Here is a 20,367-nt window from a genome sequence, read left to right on the forward strand (position 1 = left end):
GGTTCCGGAGGGTCCCCGCCATCGGACGCCATCTCGGATCGGTTCCCGCGGGTTGCCCGCCATCTGCAGCTTTTTCCCGCCATCCACAGAGTTTCCCGCCACTGGGAGGCGATTCCCGCCATCTTGGACAGTTTCCCGCCCTGGCAGAGCGGACGCCATTATGGGCGTGCCAGAGGGTGGTAAGAGACGACCTCCCATCGTGGGCCAGGACCAAGAGTGGCGCCAAAAACGAAGACCGCCCCCACCAGCAGAGACTGCAATGATTGAGATGTCCATCAGCGTGGGGGGTCTGCCCCTGGAACTGACAATCACCAAGTTGCCCCGGGACCGCCCTCAGTATGGACGTATACAGAACAAAACAGAGAAGATGGGTGCAGCCTGGAGGAGTCTGGAGGAGCCGTACCCGGAGATGGAGGGAGAGGCAGGCAGCACCGACCCAGTGGTCAGGAGCCTGTTGCAAGCGACAACCCCAGAAGGCCTGGTGGAGATCCTGGCGCAGCTCCCCAGAGATCGGGAGCATGCACGGACCGCACTGGAGGGCTTGGCTCAGAGGATGGCCCGAGTGCAGCGGGACGTACTGGCCGCATGGAGCAGAGAGATGGCCCAGCAGGCTGGAACCCGCCAGCGAAGCACGCCACCCACAACAAGGAGCATGTCCGCCTCTGAGGACGGTGCAGGAGGGACGACGGCCGGAGACGATGCCGCGGAGGGAGTTGAAGAAAAGGGAGCAGGTAATGGGGACGACAACATCCCGTGCCCGATGGTCGCAAGCCTGCCCCAACTCCCCGTCGCAGAGCCCGAGACCCCACTCACCACTCACGTTGCTGCATCGTCACCGCTCCAAGCTAGGCCTCAAGCGGCAGGAGCCGCGACCACGCCCCCTGTGATGTCACGCGCCTCAATCCTGAGCGCGGCCAAGCAGGAGACGCCACCGGCCTGGTCGCAAGGCCGAGTACCCCCGGGCACCGCAGTACCAACAGCGCCCTCTACCTCCACTGAGCCACCGGCCTGGTCGCTGGGCCAAGTAACCCCGGGCGCCGCCGTCTTCACGGTGCCCTTTACATTCAGGGTGCCCCAAGCCTGGTCGCAAGGCCTGGTGAACCCGGGCGCCGCCACCACAACAGCGCCCTCAACGTCCACAGCGCCACACCTGGGTGAAGACCTATTTGCCCAGCACACATGCCCGGATGGGCAGCCCTTTGTGTGGCCACCGGAGTTCCACCATCCCCGACTCCGGAAAGAAAGACCCCTGGATGAGCCCCTAATCCCGGTTCCGGCGCCCGTCAAGATGACCCCGCTCTCGTTAGAGGAGGCGCAGTTTGAGTGGGACCCCGCAGGAGGAGACCTCATCGGGTTCACTCAAGAAACCCGGGCGGCTGCAGCGGAGCGTGCAGAGTGCTGCCGCCAGCAGTTGGAAGCCTTTGACCGAGAAAGAAGAGAGAGGCGGGTCCGCGAGCAGCGGCTGCAAATAAAAAGTGCAGAACAGAAGAGCCGGACCAGGAGGAACCCCCGTGCAGCCCACGGTCCCCGTGCCACCGGGACTGTAATTAAATTCCAGTTGCAGCACGGTTGGGGCTTCATTCGAGATCATCACACCCCCGGCGACGTCTTTGTGACCAGAAGAGATGTCGAGTCCCACCTACCGGAGGGACACAGAGGTCGTGACCTTTACCTGGGTGATGAGGTCACCTTTACCCGGCACCAGTGTGCCAAAGGACCCTATGCACTTCATGTACATCGCCTGACGGAAGAGGAGTTGCGGTGTGAGGAAGGTCAAGAGGACCCGGACGGGTCTGAAGCCTACCCTCAGGAAGGAGCAGGAGGGCATCGTCACCATTAAGAGGTGAACTGAAACTGTAAAATAGTTACCCGTAAGGGTATCTGCCATGCTGCTAATTTAAATATGTTCCCCGTTGGGACAAGTGTGAACTGTTCCAGTGTGTCCCATCTCCCCACAGGCTGAGGACTGTGAGCAGCCATCCCTTTTCCCCACTGGCCGAGGACTGAGAGCGGCCATACCTCCCCTTGTATATAGTTGCGCTTTCTAAGGCGCCCCCTACTGGTTTTATAGGAAAGCTGTGTTTTTCTTGAAGAGACTGTGGCACTTCCCTGGTCACAATTTGCACAAGTGGCCAGAGGTCAAAAATGTTTTATAGGAAAAGTTTTATTATGCTGAAAGAGTTAATATTATTATATGATGTGTCCGTAACACTTGATGCTGGTAACATTATAAGTAAGAAGTACCTCCAATAAAGGGATGATTGAAGGATAATGTTTATAATGTTTTATATGTTTATGATGTTTTGAAAAAAATTGTATGTTTTTGGATGTTTATTCTTTTACAGCCCGAGGACGTGCTGTGATTTACCAGGGGGGAATGTAGCACCCTGAGGATTCGGCTGCTACAGGGGTATTGCACCTCACGCCAGAGGTGTGGTATTCCACTCCCGGGTAAGGATGGAGTGTGGAACTGAGCTAGTAGGCTGCATGCACTACATACATCCCATTTCCGGGGGACAGAACGACGGTACTCCCACCAGTTTATGTGCAGGTACGACAGCGTCTGTCCCTGGCTGGAGTGGGAGGGGGGTGGAACATCCCAGTAGTGTAGGGGCAGATAGGGGGAGTAGTCTGGGTAAAGATAGGAGCTCATTGGGTGCTGGTCACCTGAGCTCACACATAGAGGGAGTATATAAGGTGGGCACCATCTTAGAACAGAGTTCAGTCAGAGTTTAGCCTGAGGAGCAGAGCAGAGGAGCTCAGCCAGGAGGGCTGACAGGGAGCTGTGGCTCCGGCTGGGCCCAGCTCCAGAGCAGAGCCTGCAGAGGGAGAGAGGAGAAAAGAAGGACCCAGAGAGGAGACAAGAAGGGAACCCCAAGATCCCAGAATAAAGACAAAAGGTTGAAGGGTTGGCGGACAAGGGTACCGGATCCCAAGCTGGCAGAGGCCAAAACCAACCTTAGCCAGAAACCGGAGGTCGTGGTCAGGATCTGCCACGACCCTCACCAAATCCACTAGAAAGGCACACCGAGCATAGGGTCAGGGAGCCCAGAGGAGGCTTGACCACCAGGAGACCCGAGGGAGCCGGCCAAAAGTGGAACCCTGGTGGGAACGGCCAGAGGAAGGGAGAGTCAGAAAGGAGCTCAGGACCACGCTCCGGAATTGCCTGGGGGTTGGCCGAGTCCAGGACCTGGTGAACGCAGCACGGCTCGGGTGGTCACTCAAGGCCAGAGTGACCAAGAGAACACCAGTAAGTAAAAACCCTGAACTGCATCTCCTGACTCTGAATCTTCTTTCTGCATCATTACAACCCCCATCATCTACACCTGCTGCCCTGAGGCCATACCCCTCCCGTTGGGGGTTATACCATCACTGCTGCACATATACCACCGGCCTCAGTGGACTGCTCTGCAGCGGCGGCTTCAAAGCCGCACTCAACGGGTGGCGTAGTCGACAATCAAGTTAACATCTGCTGCCATAGACTGCCACTTAGTTTGACACCCTGGGCACGGACCGGGTCACCGCCACAAGGACTACTACCCCCATCGAGATCCGGCTCCGGGTATCCCCTACAGCACTGGCCCAGGGGGCGTGTCATTTGTCTCCTAGAGCTCTCCATCCTGAGTTATCGCAGCTGTTCTGATTTCTTCACTCCCATCTGGTATAAATACTCACCTCTTAGCTTGAGTATTTGCCAGTGCTAGCTTGCTATAGCCTGGTTTGGAGCTGAAGGTATGAGCTGTGTGAATAAAGGTTGCCTAGGAGTCGTCTCTGGAGATATCTGTTTGGAAGTTTGCTTGTTTACCTTATTTCTTATTTGGTTTGTCTCACCTTTTACTTCCCTTTTTTTTGTTGTCTGGGAGCACGTTGTGTGATTGCTGTTTCTTTTATACTTGTCGGTTTCCCCGTGTGTCTTTATTTTAGAGCAGGACTAGCGTTCCTGACGCCCTACGCACTAGTCAGGGTCAGTCTCAGGGTAAGACTGGGATAGGAACGTGATCACCGCACAGGGTGAAAGAACCTGCCTAGGGATGCCATGGAGCTTAGGGTTACACAGGACAAGTGTCAGGGGTGCCCCCTTTAAACTTTGCCTAGTGACAGAACTCCCCTTCAGTCTTGCTGTGGGCCGTCTTGCTTCTAGCAGAATCATGACAACAATATACAGTATTATAGTATATGTACACGTATATATCTTTCACCATCCTCTTTTCTAATGAAGATTACGGCATATTTATTACGATATATATACACACTGCGTATATGTATATATATACAGTACAGACCAAAAGTTTGGACACACCTTCTCATTTAAAGATTTTTCTGTATTTTCATGACTATGAAAATTGTACATTCACACTGAAGGCATCAAAACTATGAATTAACACATGTGGAATTATATACTTAACAAAAAAGTGTGAAACAACTGAAAATACGTCTTTTATTCTAGGTTCTTCAAAGTAGCCACCTTTTGCTTTGATGACTGCTTTGCACACTCTTGGCATTCTCTTGATGAGCTTCAAGAGGTAGTCACCGGAAATGGTCTTCCAACAATCTTGAAGGAGTTCCCAGAGGTGATTAGCACTTGTTGGCCCTTTTGCCTTCACTCTGCGGTCCAGCTCACCCCAAACCATCTTGATTGGGTTCAGGTCTGGTGACTGTGGAGGCCAGGTCATCTGGCGTAGCACCCCATCACTCTCCCTCTTGGTCAAATAGCCCTTACACAGCCTGGAGGTGTGTTTGGGGTCATTGTCCTGTTGAAAAATAAATGATGGTCCAACTAAACGCAAACCGGATGGAATAGCATGCCGCTGCAAGATGCTGTGGTAGCCAATGCTGGTTCAGTATGCCTTCAATTTTGAATAAATCCCCAACAGTGTCACCAGCAAAGCACCCCCACACCATCATACCTCCTCCTCCATGCTTCACGGTGGGAACCAGGCATGTAGAGTCCATCCGTTCACCTTTTCTGCATCGCACAAAGCCACGGTGGTTGGAACCAAAGATCTAAAATTTGGACTCATCAGACCAAAGCACAGATTTCCACTGGTCTAATGTCCATTCCTTGTGTTCTTTAGCCCAAACAAGTCTCTTCTGCTTGTTACCTGTCCTTAGCAGTGGTTTCCTAGCAGCTATTTTACCATGAAGGCCTGCTGCACAAAGTCTCCTCTTAACAGTTGTTGAAGAGATGTGTCTGCTGCTAGAACTCTGTGTGGCATTGACCTGGTCTCTAATCTGAGCTGCTGTTAACCTGCGATTTCTGAGGCTGGTGACTCGGATAAACTTATCCTCAGAAGCAGAGGTGACTCTTGGTCTTCCTTTCCTGGGGCGGTCCTCATGTGAGCCAGTTTCTTTGTAGTGCTTGATGGTTTTTGCAACTGCCCTTGGGGACAATTTCAAAGTTTGCCCAATTTTTTACACTGACAGACCTTCATTTCTTAAAGTAATGATGGCCACTCGTTTTTCTTTACTTAGCTGCTTTTTCCTTGCCATGATACAAATTCTAACAGTCTATTCAGTAGGACTATCAGTTGTGTATCCACCAGACTTCTGCACAACACAACTGATGGTCCCAACCCCATTTATAAGGCAAGAAATCCCACTTCTTAAACCTGACAGGGCACACCTGTGAAGTGAAAACAATTTCCGGTGACTACCTCTTGAAGCTCATCAAGAGAATGCCAAGAGTGTGCAAAGCAGTCATCAAAGCAAAAGGTGGCTACTTTGAAGAACCTAGAATATAAGACATATTTTCAGTTGTTTCACACTTTTTTGTTAAGTATATAATTCCACAAGTGTTAATTCATAGTTTTGATGTCTTCAGTGTGAATGTACAATTTTCATAGTCATGAAAATACAGAAAAATCTTTAAATGAGAAGGTGTGTCCAAACTTTTGGTCTGTACTGTATATATATATGTAAAATGTGTGGATCTATACCTCTATACATTATTAAATATAATTAGGCCAACCCAACAATTTCGTCAGGATCGGCAAATCATTTATGGGAGGATTTCACTTTTCCCCCGACAGGTTATGTTGGGAAAGATAACGATTGGCGGTTAAAATTCAATCTTCAATGGACAACACAGGAATGCTCAGTGTGAATGGGGAAGTCGAGAGAGATAGCTGATCATTCAGCTCACAGTTTTATGTGTATGACCAGTTTTAATTGATAAATACGAGTGTAGGTTGAAAATGTAACCCTTGAAACAGTTTTAAAGTTAATTTAATTTATTAGAAATGTATTTATAAAGGAACTAAGTGAATATTTTACACTAAGTTATTTCCTACAGCTTAAATTCTAGAAACATTTTTTAAAGTTATCCTTTTGCCGCAAAATATTTTGATGCTTGTATTGCAAAAAAAGTTCACAGCAACTATAATCCAATAAAATCTTGAAAGTTTCATGACTTCATTAAGTGTCATCCTTCTTCTTGTTGATCCCTAGCAAGTCTCATACAACTGGTATGCTGGTTTCTAAATATTGGAACTCCCCACATTATTTATATTTTGTGAGATTACTCCACCTACTGTACGTCGTAGAAGCAGATATTAAGTGCTGCGTTTAGAGCTGCTGAGGAAAATACTTTCTTTGTACTCAGAGCCCTAGAATACTGTAGATTGTTTAGCAAAGCTATCCCTGTCTGGAGTAAAGCAAGACTTTACAGGTTAGTTTCCCTCTCCTTTTTTATGTTCTATTGTATTCTAATGTTTTTGTAGTGGGTATGCATTTCATATGTAATAAGTATGTGTGCATATTGTATTATAGTCTTTTGATTAGTTTTCATGGGTCTGCATTTTTAAACTTTTTAAGGCTTGTTTCACACTGCGGTTTTCTGAAAAATGGCAATTTTTTTAATGGCATTTACATGATGCTTTTCACAGCATTTTGCCAGTTGATAATGTGAAGTCTATATTAAAATATAAAATGCACTCCCTAATATAGATTTTAGTTTGTGTTCTTTTTTTTTTTTTTATAAAAATTTGTATGTTCTTGGTATGTTTATTTTACTGCCATTTTTTAGGTTTCTCCAAAACACTTTAATAATGCCAAGAAAAAACATTTAAAAAAGTCTCAACAATGCTTAAGAATGCTAAAAAATGTGTGCTTAGGAGGCGTATATTTCTGCATGTAAACGTAGTATTTTAGTCCTACTTTTATTTCTTTGGTTAGCGAGGGAAAAGGTAGGGTTGATGGGGGAGGGTGGGAGTCAGGATCAACTGATATGAGGTCAGGACTTTTTCTTGATGCTCTGAGTGAGCTGTGTATTTACTAAACACTTTGCTAGATAGATTCCTTAGATAAATTTATTTATACCTTGTACTACTGTCAGCACTGTGGAAGAGATTGTAGATAATGAAATTTCAATGTACTGTTCTGCAAATTGACCTTGCTGCCATTTACACTAGATTGTTTTCAGTCAATTTTAACTTTTTTTTTAACCAAAAAGTAAAAGGGAGGGGAAAACAACCATTTCCTTCTCAAATAATTTCCTTTTCCATCTTAAGATTTCTATATCAATTGTGCTTAATTTACCCAAAAAAATTAGTTTAAAAGGTATGTGCACTTTCCATCACCTTTTAACCTCTTAAAGCAACATGTCATGGAATGAATTTAGTTATGGCACCATGCCATAACTGTGCATCAACTTGATTGCTATAGCTCAGTTGTGCCAATGCAATTGACGCGCCCCTGGGCCTGTGTCGCGCTGCGTTGCGCACGCGGGAGCTTACCCGGAGCCGGATCTCTTGAGGGTTGTAGTCTCGTGGCGGTGACCCGGTCCGTGCCCAGGGAGTCAAACTGAGCGGCGATGTAACAGCGGTAGATGTAGGACGACTACGCCACCCGTTGAATGCAGCTATGGAGCTGCCGCTGCAAGACAGTCCGCTGAGGCCGGTGGATGGATGGTGCAGCGTAGATGGTATAACCCCCAACGGGAGGGGTATGGCCTCAGGGCAGCAGATGTGGATGATGGGGGTAGCAGGAACCACTCAGAGACGGTGCGGTGTAATTCAGGGTCTTTACTGGTAACAACGATAGACCCTCCCGGAGTACTTGCTAGTGAACGGGGCCTGGTCAGTCCTTGAGCAGATGGGATCTCCCCTGGCCAGGCGGAGTTGTAGGCCTCCCAAACTGACTGTACTCTTCTGGCTACCTTGCTAGAAGCGGATATAAGTAGCCCACGTCCCTGAGTGTACCGTGTGGTGCTCACCCGTATGGCCGGTGACTCGGGGCCTTCTAATGGCTTCCGCTCCACGATGGCGGTGCTGGTCCCACGCGTGTGACCGTGCCTTCGGGTTTCTGGGCCTGAGGACCTGAAATCCCCTGCCGGTCGGCTTCTGCTGCTGGGTAAGAGTTAGTCCCCACAGCCTCGGACGCCGGGTCCGGTAAGAAAGCTTCTCAGTCAGGGCGAGCTCTGCAGCTGCCAGCCCCTGACTCGTAGTAGTATTGCTTCTGCTGTTTCTTGTCTCTACTCTCCTTGACTGCTAACCCTGCTTCAGCCCCGGGTTTATATAGGGGAAGTTCTTCCCCTCCCAAGACTGGGCAGGAGGTGTGGCATGCACAGGATCCCTGACCAAAGGACCTCCCACCTGCTCTCAGACATAACATTACATTACTGTGGAAACCAGACCCCTGGGGTGCCACATTCCCCCCTAGTAAAATTTAGTACTCCGGGACTAAACACATTTTAGAAAAACATAACAAGATATAACAATAACAATACAATAAGAAACACATAAAGGTGGTCACGGCATGTCCGTAACCGGGTGCAGTCTTTGAAGAAAGCAAGGTGTCCATTTCACCAAAACAGGGAGACGTAACCAGGTAGGGGTCTGTCCTACCCCGAGTCCTTAACAGTCTCTAGTCCATCCTGGGTTACGCTCCAACTATGTACAAGGATTCCCGGTAAATCCACCAAGGACTCCTAAAAATAACTGGAAACACAAAATTATACACAAGCAACAATACACAGATAAACATAAATAAAACAATTTATACACTTCAAATCCTCCAGCGTGCGGGTAACTGGCCTCTAGTGGCCCTAGTGGACCTACGGAGCTGACTGTCTGGCCCTGAACTACAGGGTGTAGGAGCTGTCAAGGGTAAACTGGGCAGCTGTCTACCGGCTCTTTGTCTCACTAGGGGTACGGCAGGCTCACTATAAGCAGAGGGTTGATCCTGCTGTTCTGCTTGTGTGGAGTCTTCTGCCTCCTGGACCGGCTGTTCTTCCAGCTCTACCTGTTGCTCCGTAGGTGCTTGGGATGCTGATTGGAGGAAGGTGAGTACGGGTACCACAACTGCACCATTGACTTGAGTCCAAGACCGAGGGAAGTCCCCGAGCACAGTACTAACCATATCTTCCCTTTCCTCTACGGGTCGATGGTCTTCTTGTTCCTCTTCAGGGTTCCTCAGTTGTTCGGGACACTTCTTCAGGTGGTCCCGGGATACAATGGCTGTGGTTTCCCCTCCGTCTTTACTGATGGTACAAACCTTCGGGTTCTCGTGGCTTGAGGGCAGTACGGTGTACGGGTCCTTCTCCCACTGGTCATCCAACTTGTGGAGCCGTCTCTTCCTCTTCAAGACCTGCTCTCCGGGTACCAGGGGAACAGCGGGAGCATACTGGTTGTAAGTTTTCTCTTGTCTTTCCCTAGCCTGACAGAGACTTCGCTCCACGCTCTCCTGTACTCTCCGGTACTGCTGCTGCCTCTCTGTGTCCCAGTCTGTTTCTGGTGAAGTGTCCTCGGGTGTCAGGACTCCCATTTCCAGGTCAACAGGTAACTTACCAGGTCTTGCCCTCATTAGGTAAGCCGGGGTACAGTTGGTGGAACCTACCGGGATGTGGTTGTATAGGTCCACCAGATCGGGCAACTTCTCAGGCCACAGACTGCGTTCTTCCAGGGGCAACGTCTTTAGAAGATCCATTACCACCTGGTTCATTTTCTCACAAAGTCCATTAGTTTGCGGATGGTAGGGTGTCGTCCTTATCTTCCGGCAGCCATACAGATTGCAGAATTCCTGGAAGACCTCCGCTTCAAAGGCAGGTCCCTGGTCCGTCAGCACTTGGTCCGGGTACCCGTGTGGACGGCAAAAGTGCTGCTGGAAGGCTCTAGCTGCTGTTTGAGCCGTTAAGTCCTTGACGGGGACGACAACCAGAAACCGGGAGTAATGATCCACGATGGTTAACGCGTAGACGTAGCCACTTCTGCTTGGGGTCAGTTTTACATGATCCAAGGCTACCAGTTCCAACGGTTGCCGGGTGACGATGGACTGCAGGGGAGTCTTCTGGCTGGCACGGTCCTTCCTTCTCAGGTTGCACGGGCCACAGTCTCTGCACCACTTCTCGATGGTTCCCCTCATGCCTACCCAGTGGAACCGCTCGCGCAGCAGGAACTCCAGCTTCTTCCACCCGAAGTGTCCAGCTCCGTCGTGGTATGCCTCCATCACCATGGCTGCGTCTCTTCGTGGCACCACTACTTGCCAGAGTAATTCATGCGTCCGGGAGTTAACCATTCTGCGGCACAATTTCCCTTTGTAAAGGAACAGTCGACTCTTCTCTGCCCATAGTTGTTTGGCTTCCTCCGGAGCGTCTGGTTCAAGGCGAGCCTCCGGCCGAGTCAGCATCTCCTTCACCAGTCGGACGGCAGGGTCGCTGTCTTGCGTTTCCGCCCAGTTGTAGTGGGGTAAGGGGTTCAACGTAGCAGCCTGCTTACTCCTTACCAGGTGGGAATACTGGATAGTCCCACGACGGTGGAACGCAGGGAGTTCAACTTCTTCCAGTCCCTCCGGATCTTCTCCTCCGTCCGGCAGGTTGGGCATCCTGGACAGGGCGTCCGCGTTGGTATTGGAGCGCCCTGCCCGGTATTTGATTGTGAACTCGTAGTTGGACAGACGGGCCATCCACCTCTGCTCCAGGGCACCGAGTCTTGCCGTGTCCAGGTGTGTCAACGGGTTGTTATCCGTGTACACGGTGAACCGGGAAGAAGCGAGGTAATGCTTAAAGCGCTCGGTGACTGCCCATACTACGGCCAGGAACTCTAACTTAAATGAGCTGTAATTCTCGGGGTTCCTTTCGGTGGGTCGCAGTTTTCGGCTGGCGTAGGCGATTACTCGTTCCTTCCCCTGCTGGATCTGGGACAGTACGGCTCCTAGCCCGATGTTACTGGCGTCGGTGTAGAGGATAAAGGGCTGGCTATAATCCGGGTACGCCAGGATTTCGTCCCCCGTGAGGGCCATCTTCAGCTGGCGGAAGGACTCTTCTTCCAGCTCCTCCCATTTGAAGGGCGGCTTCTGGTTCTTGGCCTTCCGGGACTGGCCTATCAGGAGGTCCTGCATAGGTGCTGCCTTTTTGGTGAAACCGGGAATAAACCTTCGGTAGTAGCCTACCAACCCGAGGAACTGCCGCACTTCTTTTACGCTGGAGGGGCTTGGCCATTCCTTAATTGCGGTGATCTTATCAGGGTCGGGAGCCACTCCGTCAGCGCTCACCACGTGTCCCAGGTACTGCACCTTTGGTTTCAGGAGGTGACACTTGGAGGGTTTCACCTTTAGGCCGTAACTTGCCAGAGCTTCGAACACTTCCGCCAGGTGTTTCAGGTGGTCCTCATACGTCTTGGAATATACGATGACATCGTCCAGGTACAACAGGACCGTCTCGAAGTTTCTGTGGCCCAGACAACACTCCATTAGTCGTTGGAAGGTTCCTGGTGCGTTGCAGAGTCCGAACGGCATGCAGGTGAACTCGCTAAGTCCCATCGGGGTGGTGAATGCGGTCTTCTCCCGGTCCGCCTCTGCTACAGGAACCTGCCAGTACCCGCTAGTGAGATCCAAGGTAGAGAAGAAGTTAGCAGATCTTAAAGCAGCCAATGACTCCTCTATCATTGGTAAGGGGTACGCATCCTTGTGTGTGATACGATTGATTTTCCGGTAATCTACACACATCCTCATGGTGTTGTCTTTCTTTCGGACTAAGACTAGTGGAGCTGCCCAGGGGCTACAGCTATCCCTGATCACCCCAGCCTCCTTCATGTCTCTTAGCATCCCCTTGGCGTGTTGGTAGTGGGCAGGGGGTACGGGTCGATACCTCTCTTTTATAGGAGGATGGTCTCCCGTGGGGATGTGGTGTTCTACCCCCTTGACTCGCCCGAAGTCTAACGGGTGTTTACTGAACACTCTCTCGTACTCCTGAACCACCCGATAGACTCCTTGTTTCTGGTGTGCGGGAGTGGAGTCAGTACCCAGATGTAGTTGCTGACACCAGTCCTCCATGTTTTTCTTAGAGCCGTTACCTTCCTCCGGGTAAGATGGAGGCAAGGGTTCCACAGATTGTATAGAATTTTGGTTAATGGTATATAATTTGGCTAGCGTGGCATACCGGGGCAGGTACACTTCCCTCTCCCCGATATTTATTATGCGAACGGGCACCCTCCCATGGCGTACATCAACCACCCCCCGTGCTGTCAAAATGGTGGGCCTACTGTCCGAGTAAACTGGTTCTACCATTGCCTGGTAATCTCTACCTCTCAGACCAATAGCTGCCCGGCACCAAATCATCATTTCACTTTTTGGGGGCATGGCAATAGGAAAAGGGTCACACATTCTTACGCTACCAATCTCACCGCCGGAGAGTTCCACCTGTTGCCGTCGCATCAGTGCCCGGATCTCTTTCTGGAGCACCCGCTGCTCGCCGGAGCTGGCGTTCTTGGCAACCTGCTGTAAAAGGAAAATCACCTCTGCAAGACAATTTTCAATTACATTAGTTCCTAGAGTTATTTTTGGGTGACTCTCATGTTTGTCAATATCTACAATGATCAGTCCCTGTGCTGCCAGTTCGACTCTACCGATTTTGATGGTCACCTCTTTAAATCCGATCTGTGGCACGGGCTGGCCATTGCTGGCGATGATACTCAAGTCGTCGTCAGGGTAGCGGGTAATATCCGAGTCATTCCAGAACTGCTTAAAGAGCACGTACGGGATGGTGGTGACCTGTGACCCGGTGTCCAGTAGGGCACTCATGGGAATGCCATCCAGTACCACAGGCAAGACTGGACGTCCTCCCACATATTTGTCGCGCCAGTTCGATGGGCCTGGTGATCTTTTTCCTGGGGGTTGGCCCTCTACCCCAGGTTGTGCCCGTTTAAAGAACAGTACCTTGCCATATGTCCAGGTTGATTGCAGCGGCGGCAGATGGGTCGTCCGTCCTCGCTGTATCGGTCACTGGGTCTTCCTCTGGCCGGTGGGGTCCTCCTTGGTCGACGCCACGGGATGTCCTCCGGTACGGATGCCAGCTGGATCTTCCCTGGGGTGGAAGCCTGTAAAGACTGCACAGTTCGGGTTAGCGCAGCAACGCTCTTAGCTAGCTCTTGGACCTGATGGTGTAGGTCTGGAGCCGGGTCATTGTCCAAAGCCTGCGCATCAGCTCCCACAGGCCCTGCTGACAAGGGCGCCGCCTCCTGGTGGTAAGTGATAGCAGGGCGCTTGTGGGTCACAAAACCACCCGGTGCCGGTTCTCGGAGCACCCGGATGGCTCTGTCCTTGAACTGTGCAAAGCCCAGATGGGGATCCTGTAAGGCCATTGCCCGCAACTGGGTTCGGTGGGTATTACAATACAGTCCCTCTATAAACTGTTCGGTCAACAGCCTGTCCTCGTTTCCCACTCCATCAGGGTCGGTCTGCTTAATGGCCCTCAGGGCCTCTTGTAGGTTTAGTGCATAGTCCCTTATACTCTCATGCGCTCGCTGCTTGCACCCGTAGAATCTAAGCTTAATCTCGGCTGAGGTGCGGGTATCAAAGGTGTCCTTCAGCCGGGTTAGTATCCCTGCGACAGTCTTCCTCCCAGGTGGCCAGGATTTTACTTCCCTTTTGGCTGCCCGGTTAGTTGGGCCACCAGAATGCTCACTTTTTGCTCTTCTGTGAGGGGGTACACCTGGAAGAGGCTATCCAGCTTTTCTCTAAAGTCATGCAGGGTATGTGACTCCCCTGAGTACTGGGGTAGCCAAGCTGCTCCCGGGATATAGGGCATGGTGAAGGGCATAACTGCAGCAGCGGTAGCGCTGGCGGGGGTTGAGGCAGTGAAGCTCTCCGTATCCGACATCTTCCTCCCCCCTAGTGGACCGTGGCCTACCTTGCGATGATCCTGTTCCGTAGGCCGCGGCTCCGCAGTGGATCGTCAGGGTTGAGGACCTTCCGTCTCGCTCCTGTGACGTCGGCGTCTGCTGGGCTCCTTCCAGGACCTTACGCAACGTCCGGACGTGAGGCGGGGCTTCAGTTCTCGCGCGCTTTCGGAGTCCACGCCCCTCTTCTTCCCGCGCGGCGTCCTCAAGATGGCGTCCAATGGCGGGAAAACTCCACGGATGGCGGGAAGAAGGCAGAAGATGGCGCCGGATGGCGGGAAACTTCACCGATGGCGGGAAGAAGGCTGAAGATGGCGCCGGATGGCGGGAATCTTCACCACAGGTAAGTTTGAAAAGTCTCTTTTTCAGGCACGCAGTACCCGGTGGTTGCGGGCACGAAATCCTGCCGACTACGCCAAAGTTGACGCGCCCCTGGGCCTGTGTCGCGCTCCGTTGCGCACGCGGGAGCTTACCCGGAGCCGGATCTCTTGAGGGTTGTAGTCTCGTGGCGGTGACCCGGTCCGTGCCCAGGGAGTCAAACTGAGCGGCGATGTAACAGCGGTAGATGTAGGACGACTACGCCACCCGTTGAATGCAGCTATGGAGCTGCCGCTGCAAGACAGTCCGCTGAGGCCGGTGGATGGATAGTGCAGCGTAGATGGTATAACCCCCAACGGGAGGGGTATGGCCTCAGGGCAGCAGATGTGGATGATGGGGGTAGCAGGAACCACTCAGAGACGGTGCGGTGTAATTCAGGGTCTTTACTGGTAACAACGATAGACCCTCCCGGAGTACTTGCTAGTGAACGGGGCCTGGTCAGTCCTTGAGCAGATGGGATCTCCCCTGGCCAGGCAGAGTTGTAGGCCTCCCAAACTGACTGTACTCTTCTGGCTACCTTGCTAGAAGCGGATATAAGTAGCCCACGTACCTGAGTGTACCGTGTGGTGCTCATCCGTATGGCCGGTGACTCGGGGCCTTCTAATGGCTTCCGCTCCACGATGGCGGTGCTGGTCCCACGCGTGTGACCGTGCCTTCGGGTTTTTGGGCCTGAGGACCTGAAATCCCCTGCCGGTCGGCTTCTGCTGCTGGGTAAGAGTTAGTCCCCACAGCCTCGGACGCCGGGTCCGGTAAGAAAGCTTCTCAGTCAGGGCGAGCTCTGCAGCTGCCAGCCCCTGACTCGTAGTAGTATTGCTTCTGCTGTTTCTTGTCTCTACTCTCCTTGACTGCTAACCCTGCTTCAGCCCCGGGTTTATATAGGGGAAGTTCTTCCCCTCCCAAGACTGGGCAGGAGGTGTGGCATGCACAGGATCCCTGACCAAAGGACCTCCCACCTGCTCTCAGACATAACATTACATTACTGTGGAAACCAGACCCCTGGGGTGCCACACAATCATAGCATTCCAGTTGTTTAACCCATTAAATGATCAATTTATAGCTTTCTCTATTACTCCATCAGCCCCCCGCAATGTGATCTTGGGGTGCTGATCGATTTCTATGGCATCCTAAGGCCAAACAGCAGTCTTTTAATCTGCCAACTATAGAAATCTATTTGGCTCTGCCTGAAAGACAGTGCATTTAGACTTCTATACAAATCGGTCCGAGATCGGACCACAATGCATGGACTTGCCGCGGGTCTCCCAACCTAAACATGACAGCTTCACTCATTTCTATGAGGCTGTCACGCTTGGATCTTGAGACCCGAACCAGTCCATGCTTTGCAGTCTGACCGATTTGTACTGACGTCTGAATGCACCCTAATAGTAGTGCAGTATTATCTATCTATCTATCTATCTATCTATCTATCTATCTATCTATCTATCTATCTACAGGTGCATCTCACTAAATTAGAATATCATCAAAAAGTTAATTTATTTCAATTCTTGAATACAAAAAGTGAAACTCATATATTCTATAGAGTTATTATAAACAGAGTGATCTATTTCAAGTGTTTATTTCTGTTAATGTTGATGATTATGGATTACATCCAATGAAAACACAACCAGACAATAAACAATGTAACCGGGCCTGGACTGGTAATCTAGCAGGCCAGGAAGATTCCTGGTGAGCCACTCAGTCAAGAGTCCACCTGCCTACAGAAAGCAGGAACTTCACTGATACTGCCAGTACTTCATTATCTGTGCAGTTCCCAATGTTATATGGGAAGAAGGACCTTTGTGACATCTGACCACAGATTCTTCAGCCAGAGGGTGACTGGAAGAACTACATAAAAGGTTGGAAACTGTAGTGCTGTCCTTACACTCTCTCCCCGCCTCCTATGTTAGTCTTATTATCTTCTACTAATCTGGGAGAGGTGAAAGTTTGTAATGTTTTACTGCCAATGTGGAAGGTTGGTTTAGGGACGAATAATTCTGTGACATCTCCACTAACATCATGTGCCACACCACTGCAACACAGCGGATAGAGAGTCAGGGCAGAGATAAGTGTGAGAACCACATCAATCAGATACCTATGGTATATCCAATAGACATACTATAAATATCTAAGGTGAGAATACCTCTTTAACCCTTTACTGACTTGGGATGTATCTGTATGTCGTTCATCAGATGCGCTTGTAGGGCAACCTCAGCAGCTGTATTATACAGCAGGTATTGGCTTCTAAAAGCAGCGACCAGTGTGAGCTCTGATTGCTTCTGTAAACCTCTTAAATTCCGCTGTCTCTGACAACGGCATATAAGCCACTGTTTCAGGCAGCGTTCAATACTTTCGTTGGGTTGAATAACAACCAAGGGCCTAGTGAATGCTCCCATGGTTGCCATCTTGCTACTGCTGTGAAGCCTAATCACAGACTGGGCTTCATAGTAGTCTGTTATTTTACCTACCATATTTTTCGGAGTATAAGACGCACCGGACCATAACACATACCCCAAATTTTGGGGTAGAATATAGGAAAAAAATTATTTTTTATAAGATGGGGAGTCCGTCTTATAGACTGAATTGGTATCTTACCTGGGGGGTGGTGGAGCAGGAAGCCGGTACCCCAGCGGTGGTGGTGGACCAAGATCTCAGGGCCTTCCGTTCCCTCCTTCAGGAACCTTGCGGCTGCAGCAGAAGAGGTGAGATGGCTGGGGGCCGGGGGCCGGTGAGCGACTTTCCGGTGTGTGCAGCCATCTTCCTGAAGCTGTGATCTACAGGAAAATGGCCGCCAGAGCTACCAGTCTGCACATGCACCAGCTCGAGTGGCCATTTTCCTGTAGATCAGAGCTTCAGGAAGATGGCCGTGCTCACCGGAAACCGCGCTCTGCCAAGCCGCTCACCAGCCCCAAGCTATACACCGGCCCGCAGCATCTCGCCTCTTCTGCCGCCACTAGGTTCCTGAAGGAGGAAGGTAATAGAGGGCCCTGCAATCCCGCTCCACCACCACCGTAACTATCCGGTAAGCTCTGAGTTCGGACCATAAGACGCACCCCCCATTTTCCTCCCAGTTTTGGGGGGAAAAAAGTGTGTCTTATGGTCAGAAAAATACAGTATATACTGCAATACTGTAGTATTGCTGCGTATAGACAAGTGTTCAGAGGATCACAGGTTCAAGTTTGAAATCGAATTTAAAAAAAAGTTTTAAAAAGTATACAAACTGTAAAAATATATGTCCCTGTCTGTAACCATGAATACACATAGGTTACGTGGTGGGTGTATCGCCTCTCCTCTCCAACAAGCATCCCTCCCCCTCACACACACAATATTATGGCAATAAACAAGAATCAGAACAATTTCCAAAGAAGTTAAAACGTAACTTTCATTTCAGGATAACTTGCAGTAGAATGTCTGTGTCTGCTTCCTTCCTGCTATTTCCTCCTCCCCTTCTCCATAGAACTTTATGAGCACCAACTGTCATCTCCTAGCTCAGTAATGGGACATTTTGTATTCGCTGAATTGAGAATATTGAGAATAAATTATCAGTCCTGAAGGAGAAAGAAGCAGATTTCCCTGATAATATGTATTATAAAGTTTCTTATTTTCATGTGCACTATTGATTTCTGAAATAAAAATTAAAACAGCGGTCACTCTTTAATTCCTTTTGAATTAAACTGGTAATTAAAAGCTGGTAAACTATGTCTGTTTGTAATACATTTATATCTCTGAACACAGGTCTTCAAGAAGAGACAACCAATCAAATTATGGATAACTCAACTTTAACTCTGCATGTCACAGATGAAAATAATACTGATAGTAACTATCCAGAAAATGCACAAATGCATTTCACTATAGCTGCTGGCTTTGCTATAGGTCTCTGTCTCATTGGCTTAGTAGGAAATATTATTGTATTTTGGTATCTTTGCTTCAAGATCAAGAGGAATAAGTATACTATTTACATCATCAATCTGTCAGTGGCTGATTTCATCTTTCTAATATTCAGCATAATTGTACTAATAATGTTTATTTATACCTTATCAAGTGCAGATCCATATTTTAAAGGGAAGGAATCCCTTTACATAGTTTTGGAAATATTTAGCGACAGCGCGCAATATTCAGGAATGTTTATCCTCACAGCCATCAGTCTGGAAAGATGTCTCTCTGTCCTATTTCCCTTCTGGTACCAGTGTCATCGTCCTAAGAACTTGTCCACTATCATCTGTGTATCAGTTTGGCTTATTGGATGTGCAGAGGGTCTCATAGACAACTTAGTATGTACGCCAGAGGCTTTTTTCAGTCAAGCTACAGAGTGCACAGCGGTTCAGATCATGACGTTTGGTCTATCCGTAATTATCTGTTTGCCAATCATGGTCATTTCAAGTTTCATCTTGCTCATTAAAATAAAAAGGACCTTCAGGCAGCAGTATCCACAAAAGCTTTATATTATCATCATTGTTGCAGTTTTTATATTTATTATTTCTGTAATCCCGATTAATTTTGTCTGGTTTTTAATGTATTTTCAACTGCTAAAATCTGATATTGAAACCGTCGGACTTTACTTTGCCAGTGTGTTTTGTATAGTGTTAAATTGTACTATTGACCCATATATTTACTTCATCGTTGGGAAAAAATGGAAGCAGAAGACGAGTCACTCCATCCAAGATGCCCTACAACGAGCCTTCAGAATAGAAGAGGATGAACACGAGGACTCAGACAGTAACAAAGCAAGTAAAGCCTCAAACCAAACCAACCTTGCAAGTACATTGTGAGAATTGTACTGTGCTGCGTAACAATCTAGGACTGGGACTTAAAAGGTGACGTTTTGAGTTCAACCTCAAAAACAAAAGTGTCATTCTTTCTGAAAAAAAAACATTTTTTTCTAATCTTTTGCAAATCTTTTAAGAAGTGTTGGTGGGCACAACTGGTGTTTATGCAATGCATAAACATTTTATAACCTATATTAGGATTTCTCCACTCTAAAAGGAATCTGTCACCTGTTTTTTGCCACCTACTCTGAGAGAAGCAAAATGTAGAGGCAGAGGCTCTGATTCCAGCAATTTTTCACTTACTGTAGATTATATACAATCACTGTTTTATTACTAGAGAACTAGTAAACCTGTTGCCATGTAGTTCCTCCATATTTATAATCTCTGTATAACCCCACCCACATCACTGATCGGCAACTTTCTGCCTATGCACAGTGTACATAGAAATCAGTGGGGTGGGTGAGGTTATACAGAGCTCAGCATTCAGAGAATTGCTAGATCAGCAGCAGATGGCACAGTAGTTTTATAAAAACTGTACCAAACATCTCATTAAGTGACACATCACTGGAATCATGGTTTCTGCATTTACATCATGTTGCTCTGAGACGGGGCAACAAAAATCGAGTAACAGATTCCCTTTAAGTCTCACACATCAGTATGTAGTCAGAATTTTCTATAAGCATTATGGAAACATTTTTGCATTTTATAAACACTCCTGGTTTTGCTTACAAATACCTATAGAAAATACAGATCCAAATGCCTATGTATGAGGGTAACAAGTCTATGATTAACATCTAACCACTAAGGGCTCCTACAGATGTTCGTGAAACTTGGTTCAAGCATGAGCCTCAATTCATGGACTATCCATGGGATATGCGCCAGAACTTTGCAGCCTCATATATGCCTATGAGGCTGTTGTGTTCGGGTTGGGAGGCTCGTGGACATTCCGTGCATTGTGGTCCATGCTCGGACCCAGTTTCACAGATGTCTGCAGGAGCCCTAAGGGTAGCTGTTACTTATGAAGCTTATTCAAAGCAGAGTAGCCAATGGCTTTTACTACCTTTGTGAGCAAAAGAGTATGTTCTATACCTTCCTGATGTAAATAAAATTGTGTTTGA

At 49.0% G+C, this 20,367-nt stretch overlaps 1 protein-coding gene across 1 annotated transcript; it reads left to right on the forward strand.

Annotated features, from left to right (window-relative positions):
- Window positions 1-6,535: 6,535 nt before the first annotated feature.
- Window positions 6,536-20,123, forward strand: LOC141264378 (proto-oncogene Mas-like). Its single transcript, XM_073676669.1, has 2 exons — window positions 6,536-6,667; window positions 18,219-20,123. The coding sequence occupies exon 2, from the start codon at window positions 18,248-18,250 to the stop codon at window positions 19,250-19,252; it is 1,005 nt and encodes a 334-aa protein (XP_073532770.1). The 5' UTR covers window positions 6,536-6,667; window positions 18,219-18,247; the 3' UTR covers window positions 19,253-20,123.
- The last annotated feature ends 244 nt before the right edge of the window (window positions 20,124-20,367 follow it).

This window comes from Phyllobates terribilis, unplaced genomic scaffold (assembly GCF_046119375.1).
Source record: "Phyllobates terribilis strain yellow unplaced genomic scaffold, ASM4611937v1 Scaffold_4__5_contigs__length_816908805, whole genome shotgun sequence".
In the NCBI taxonomy this organism is placed as follows: domain Eukaryota; kingdom Metazoa; phylum Chordata; class Amphibia; order Anura; family Dendrobatidae; genus Phyllobates; species Phyllobates terribilis.

Bases quoted from the DNA above. Each gene is read 5' to 3' on its own strand.
- LOC141264378 (XM_073676669.1), top strand. From the start codon at position 18,248: ATGGATAACTCAACTTTAACTCTGCATGTCACAGATGAAAATAATACT.